Source organism: Alligator sinensis, unplaced genomic scaffold (assembly GCF_000455745.1).
Source record: "Alligator sinensis unplaced genomic scaffold, ASM45574v1 scaffold97_1, whole genome shotgun sequence".
In the NCBI taxonomy this organism is placed as follows: Eukaryota; Metazoa; Chordata; order Crocodylia; family Alligatoridae; genus Alligator; species Alligator sinensis.
Genome location: NW_005841921.1, coordinates 565,005 through 572,126, shown reverse-complemented (window position 1 = coordinate 572,126; position 7,122 = coordinate 565,005). Strand labels below are relative to the sequence as shown.

Below are 7,122 nucleotides of genomic sequence, written 5' to 3'. Positions count from 1 at the left end.
CCGCCCCCCCCCCCCCCCGGGCTGCCCCGCCTGGCCCCAGCTTCCAGCTTTTTGTTGTTTTTTTTGGAGTGGGGGACAGCAAGGATCACCACCGCCTGCCTCTCCCCCCCGCCCCCTTGCAGCAACTGGTGAGGACAGGGCTTTTTTTTTTTTTTCCTTTCTTCTAAAGAGCCAGGAGGCTGGGGCCAGGCGAGGCAGTCATTGATGGGACTGGGAGAGTGGGCTGGGGCCTGGGGCCTGTTTGATGCCAACAAGCAGCCAGATCTCTGAATCAGACTCCGTTGTATCGATCTGGGACAGTGATTCGAATCACCGAATCAAATCACTATCTCCCGAATCCGAAGTGAATGCTAGCCACTTCGTATAGGCCTATTGCCTGTTTCTCCCGCAGCATCTAGCCCCCCTTGATGTGGTGGGAGAAGTAGCCCGCCACCTTCCTGCATTTTTAAATCAGCTGGGTGGTAGTGACAGCACAGTCACTGGCAGCCCTGTCCTCCAAGGCGTCTCTGACTATGAGGTGCAGCTCGTGTATCACATGGCAGATGCCAACAAATTTGGCATCATGGACCGCCTTGACCATACTGGCCCCAATGTCGGTGACGATGAACCCACGGGTCAGCTCGCCCTGCCCAACAAGCAACCCCTGCACCATGTGTTCACGGTCACCGTGATCTCCCTTGCCGTGTGGGACTCATCCATCACCTCGGCCTGAAGTAGAGCCCACGGACAGCCTGACTGATTGCACCAGTGCCCTGTGAGGGAGAAGGAGGCATGATCTCCACCTCAGCTGCTCCAGATGTTGGAGGTGAAGTGCAAGGCTACCTCCAGCCCTGCCTTGTGCAGCACCTCCCTCAAGTACTCCCTGCATGCCTCATACAGGAAGGGCAACACTGCCCTGCTAAAGGTGGCACGTGAGGGCACTTGGTAGGATGAGACCATGAGCACCATAAGCTGCCTGAACCCTGGCCACTCAACTAAAGAGAAGGGCTGGCCATCCAGAGCAAGCATTTCCCCAATGCTATGGGTGACGTTGCTTGCCTTTATAATGTGCCCCCTATTGTCTGCGCCTTCCCCTCACCGCTCGAGTGGCCTGCCGCTGCTTCGTGGGGACAGGGGCTTTGGAGTGAGAGGGGGACTTCCCTTTGGGCATGCTCCCACTGATGCCAGGCTGAGGAGGAAGAAGGGCAAGGGGGTGCTGCCTCCCGAAACGCAGCAGCATCACCATGGTGGCGAAGTGCTTCACCTCCTTGCCCCGACTGATCTGCCTTCGGCAGTGCTGGCGGATAGCATACTTGGGATCATCTGCCACCTCAAAATGATCCCACAGTACACTACTCTCCCGCTTCTGGGTTGAGGGTGGGGATCCTGCCTTATCCCCCTCTTCAGCAGGCAAAGGCACAACAATGGGGGAAGCTGAGCCACCTGCCTCCACAACCTCCTCTGAGAAGGAGACCTGGCTCTAGGGGAACTTTGAGAAGGGTGGAGCACAAAGTCAGATTCCCCCTCGGTCCCCAGAATTTCTTTAGCTGGTTCCAGATCCAGCTCCTCCTCTGGCACTGGGAGGCTCACACTGGGAGATGAAATTGGGGTGGGCCAAATCTGAATCAAATATAGTCCGTTTCGCACACCCTTAATTGACCAGTAGTCTACTGCCAATGATCACTACAGAAAATACAACTTTTAAGTCATAGCTGTAATCATTAGCACTTTAACAAAGTAAGAACTAGATAGTTTCACAGTTAAAGGGATGAGTCTTTATCAATGCTTTCTCATTTGAGCATTTGCGTCATACTAATTTTGGGAGGCTTGAATAAAGCCTACAGACTTTTTTTTTTACAGTGAATTTAGTGAAAACAGTTTAGAAGCCACTCTTAAAGAAGGAATATACTTACACTCCAAATACTTGAGAGCGCGAAAGACTTTCCTTTGGGGTGTTACTCGTTTGATGTTTGGATGATCTTCCAGTGTCAGCACTCCATGTCTCTGTTTCTCATTGATCTGGATCACCTCAAAATCACTAGGATAGTCACTGGCTGGGTTGTTGCGAGGTACAATCCTCCAGTTCTCTATATCACTGTTCTTCAGTGCACTTGAAATAAATTTACTTCTAGCTTTAGCTGTAAAGTATCCATTGAAAGCCACAATGTATTCTGCAAGGAGAACACCATGTTAGAATTGACATTTGAACTGTACATTACAGAAGATACTTTTACATAGCTACAGATGATGAAATATTCCTACTCACTGTCAGAACAACCACCACAAATTAAAGGAATCCTTTATACCTCCTAAATTAAAATATTCAGATTCAATTTGTATATTATTAATGTAACTTGGATCTCTATATATAAGTTTAGATTTTGAAAGCAGGGGATAAACATATTCATTATAATGGAAAAATTTAAAAATTAAAAATTAAAAAGTGCTTGACTACTCTCAACTGGAGTTAAATTTGTTGAGAAACTGTAACAGAAATAAAACATGGTGTTACCCTATTTACAGGCATATCAGATTCATTAATAATCCATTTAACTTTATAACAATGCCAGTCCTAGTTTGTTCTCTATTAGAACAAACACCAGTTACTTGCATGTCGGTTAATACCATAAACCATTGAAGTTCACAGGAACTCTTGGCCCTACTGTGCACTTCGGGTGAAATTACACAGTCATTTTGTGTAACTGAAACCATCAACTTCAAAGCTGAAAGGAAACTTTGAACTAAGTCTGGTCAATCAATACCAAGGGTCTAAGAAGCAAGGTAACAAACCTTAACAAGAAGAAAAATGTTTAATGCAGGTTTTTCCTATAGTTAATGAGTTCAAAAGAATGTAGACACAGGGTAGGTGAACATTGTTTTTTCCAATCCTGAGGTAATGTATTTAAACACAGCATACTTTTGTGAACAGTTTGTTTTACATGGCTTTCTGCATTTTATAAACTAAACATTTAAGAAAAAAACTGGCATGGTTCTGAATTCTGAAAACCTGACGCCACCTCTGGAAAGAGAACGTGTGTTAACAGTTGAATTGGTAAACAAAACAATGCAAAAACGGACAGAATTCCCTCCACATCTCCCAGAAAAAAAATATAAATGCTAATTTAGTATTCAGTTTTATAAGAAAAGAATTTGCTATTTGATTGATATGTGCTATTTTCACTTAGAAGTATAATGCAAGCTATTATGTTAGCACTATAAATTTAAAGTCAGACCCCAGGAAGTTACATGTCAGGTCCCAGTTCTGAGAATGACAGGCAAACCTCAACCCCTGTGTGCAACCTCACTGAAATTAGTGAGAGTCTGCCCACACAGAATTAGTTCCAACTTCACAGGTATTGGTCTGAACTTTACAAGCATACCCACAACTTCCACTTCAGTGGAAATAAGAATTCCACTTTAGTTAGTTGCAGGAACAGGGCTTAAATTGATGGTAACATGAACACCTATTTTAATGAGGTTATTTACAGATTATGCACATGCTTAAAATGATGCAGAATCAAAGCCCTAAGCTTTGAACAATACACCTACCCTGTCAAAAGGTTAATATATTTATTTCACATAGTCCATTCCTTTTACTCATCTTTCACTGTATTATAAAATAAATATAACTATTCAGTTACAGTGTAAAGATACTACTTAAACACTCAGGGATAACATCAGGAACCATCAAGTTTCAAATAGCTAGCTACCTATGTAACTCCATTATTTTATTTCTACTCTCCTTCATGCTTCTTTGTTGTCTCTCTCCTAGTTCCAGCTGGTCTAGGAGATTGGACAGCAAATTCTTGGAGATAAAGATTGTTTATACAAGATCAAATTAGATGTTGAATATTCTTCTATAAGAAATTCTATGATTTCTGAAAAATAGAGTACACCAAATATGAATGTCAATGCTGCTTAGCCATTTCTCATAATATTTTATTCCTCTTGAATGGCTCTCTTCTCCACTTTAACCAATCCAAGCTTTTTATGGGACCTATAAAAATCTTCACAACTCAGTTCACTCATTTATCTGTTCTGGCTTGCTAACCCCCTCAAACCTTTTTGTTCTGACAATCACATTAGCCTTAACTGTCATCTGTCTGCTTCTCTCCCAAGTACCTTTCTGCATTTCCTACTTATAAGCATCCTTCCTGAGCTAGTCCATTGGCCTTCTCTTCTTTCAAGTGTCTTCAAAATTCATCTCTGATCTGAATGTGTCAACAAATGACATGAAACACAATACTCCCCTAATTCCATATTCCCCCTGCCAAATATTTCAAATCATTATACCGTGCACTTTTGTAGCCTACATAAGCAGTGCATCATTATTATGGTTATTATTTTTTACCATCCACGCCTCCTGACTGTGCCATCTTCCCTGCTCCCTCCCCTTCCAGCTACTATGGCACGCTTGTTTACACCTTTCCTTAAGTTAGCTAGACGCCTCTGAGAATGGGACCAGGCTCTGCTCCATGACTGTAAAGAACTTATCACAACAAGATCACATGTCACCTGGAACTTTACAGCATTATAACCAATACAAATAATGTACACACCACCATTGTGTACCAAAGTATTAATATTAAACACTTTAAAACCTAGATTCTCATTACCATGTTCTACTACTGTTGAAGAGAATTCCACTTTCAAAGTAAGATGAGAGCATCCAGAACAAGGATGGGCCTCCTGGGAAGAATTTCCTACTCTGGTACCCAGCTGTTTCTTGCCACAGAGCAAAATCACAATCAGGACCAACCAGATATTTGCAAACTTCATGGTCCTAAAAGAATACGGTTTCATCCCAAAAATTCCATATATTTAAGTCACACTTGTCTTCTTTAAAAATTAGTTCATTTTTGTTGCAACGCTGCCTTTGCTGTGCAAAGTACCTATGAAGTGTGCTAATGTTGTTGAACTGGATTTTCTTAATGTTGTGTCCAAGATAAGCAAAAATCTAGATTTCATGGTCTTTTGATGTCAAGCCTAGAAAACAGGCTCATTTCTTTCTACGCTTTTTCTCCATTTTGGACGACAGGATTTCCTCACTTAGGGTGTGACAGCTGAGTCCTAAATTCCATTTTTTGATGGGAACGATAACCCCATGGTAGAACTAGCAAAGCTTTTTGCAATCCCACCTGTAAAAAAAATATACCGAAAAGTTTTAGCTGTTATTATACAAAAAAGCAATCAAGACCTAACCTTATAATCATATTATTTCAGCTTGCATTAGACTTTTAAACACTGGTGACTTTTCAATAACACTTCATTGAAAAAAAAAAAAATCAAGATTTAAGAACTTCCACCATTCCTGAAATGTTCATGGCTGTGACCAAAATATATAATTACACCTACCAAAGAGTTCAAAATTTCTTTTAACAGCAGCTGAGAGACTAAACCAGCACTTACAACCTACTATGGAGGCAGAAAGAGAGCAGTTTGAAAAACTAATCTCTCACACACAATTTCTTCCTTCTTGAGAAAAAAAGTCAACCAAAACCCAACAACACTACAGCTCCACTGGCTGGTGCTGCACTAAAAGACAAAACTCCACTTCAGACTACTGTTCCTACCACCAGCAAGGAAAAGAAACAGTGCACAAAGAAAGCATTGAGTTCCAGGCAAAAAGAAAAGTAGTATAAATGAAAACTCATTAAACCTTCCTGAAGGTGGAAAGAAAATCATTACAATGTAACATTAATGCAGGCCATGCATGTGGGAAAGGGAAAGATTCAAAGAGAAAAACAAAACAAGGGACAAAGGTGAAGGTGTCCTCAGTGCCATAAATACATGTTATTTCCCTTTTGCCCATTAGGAAAGTTTTAAAACTTTAGAACTACAATATGAACTATTAGCAATTGTTGTATTTAAAAAAAATCCAAACTCTCTCTTTGCACATGCAATGTCTGATCAGTGCCTAAGGAAGCATTGCCTTCAGTACTGACAATTTAGCAGCCCAAAGTCCAATTCACTTGAGGGATTATTTTGGTTTTAAACGTCCACATGATCCATCTTGCTTGCTACAGATATAATCCTTGATACAAAAAGGTGTAGATAGGACAAAAGATGGTTCTGATGTTCAAAAATTATTCTTCAGCTATATTGTGTTTTACTTAGCTTACAAATATATCTTGAATGAAGAAAAAGCAGAAGAGGCTGAAAAACAATAATCCGACTTGTACGCTGTCATGCAAGATTAAAAATACATTAGCAAGATGTCTGAAACGTCCCCGTGTATGTTAAAAAATAGTGCCCAGGAAAGCACATGGAACAAAGAAGAGAGAACGTTATGACTTGACAAGTCTTGTATTGAATTCCAGTTTCTCCAAAAGAAAAGCGTCACTTTGCCTTTCTTGATTTTAGTTTACTTACTTCTAGGCCCGGCCCCCCCCCCCCCCTTTTTTTTTTTTTTTTTAATTACGGCACTATTACTGCCTACTTCCATCCAGGATTGGCAGCATCACAAAGGAAAACGCTTCGTTTATAATTATACAACCATCTATTTATATAATCATCTCTACCTCCACATTTGTAGAGCACTCAGTTCTACAATCACAACTACTAAGTTTATGATAATTTATTCAACATTGCACAGAAGAATCAGCAGATAAATATTTTGGGTACTCAAACTTCCCTTTCTATCTTGCAGATTGAGCCTGGAAACCATGTGCAATGTTCCCTGCTTTTTGCTCTGACGTTAAATCAGGTAGAAATTGATGCCAAAGGAAAACAGTAAAGACAAGCTCAGTGTTACTTTGCTTGGCCTGCCTATTATGGGAGTACGGCTCCACTTTTACTTGTGAGAGAGACATATAATACAAATAATTCAGTTAGTGTGTAGATGCAATCGCTGCCCAGCTTCCTTTACAGTACTTGTGAGTCACGTGAAAGAAAAGTTACTTGGAGGCATTCCTTGGCTTTTCCTTAAGAAAGGTCTTCTCTGGTCCCAGACCAGGAGGGGAGGGGAGGGGAGGGGAGGGGAGAGAGTGAGTGTGTGTGGGGAAGCAAATCAGCCTTCCAGGACACCCTGGACCAAGGAAGCCAGGTCCCCAGCCTGCGCAGCCAGCCCGTGCATCCCGCCGGGCCCCGCAGGGGTCTGAAAACATGGTGTTAGGCAAGCAGTGGCAGGCGGCGGCGCACTCC

At 41.8% G+C, this 7,122-nt stretch overlaps 1 protein-coding gene across 3 annotated transcripts in view; it reads right to left on the bottom strand.

Annotated features, from left to right (window-relative positions):
• The window catches only part of MBTPS1 (membrane bound transcription factor peptidase, site 1), a 44,931-nt gene that overhangs the window by 37,368 nt on the left and 441 nt on the right, over window positions 1–7,122 (bottom strand). For all 3 annotated transcript variants that reach the window (XM_006019052.3, XM_006019054.3, XM_006019053.3), the window contains exons 2-3: window positions 4,596–5,117; window positions 1,893–2,150 (exon numbers count right to left, since the gene is read on the bottom strand). In XM_006019052.3, the coding sequence (XP_006019114.1) occupies window positions 1,893–2,150; window positions 4,596–4,782 (445 nt within the window). In that variant the 5' untranslated portion in view covers window positions 4,783–5,117. The remainder of the gene's footprint in view (window positions 1–1,892; window positions 2,151–4,595; window positions 5,118–7,122) is intronic.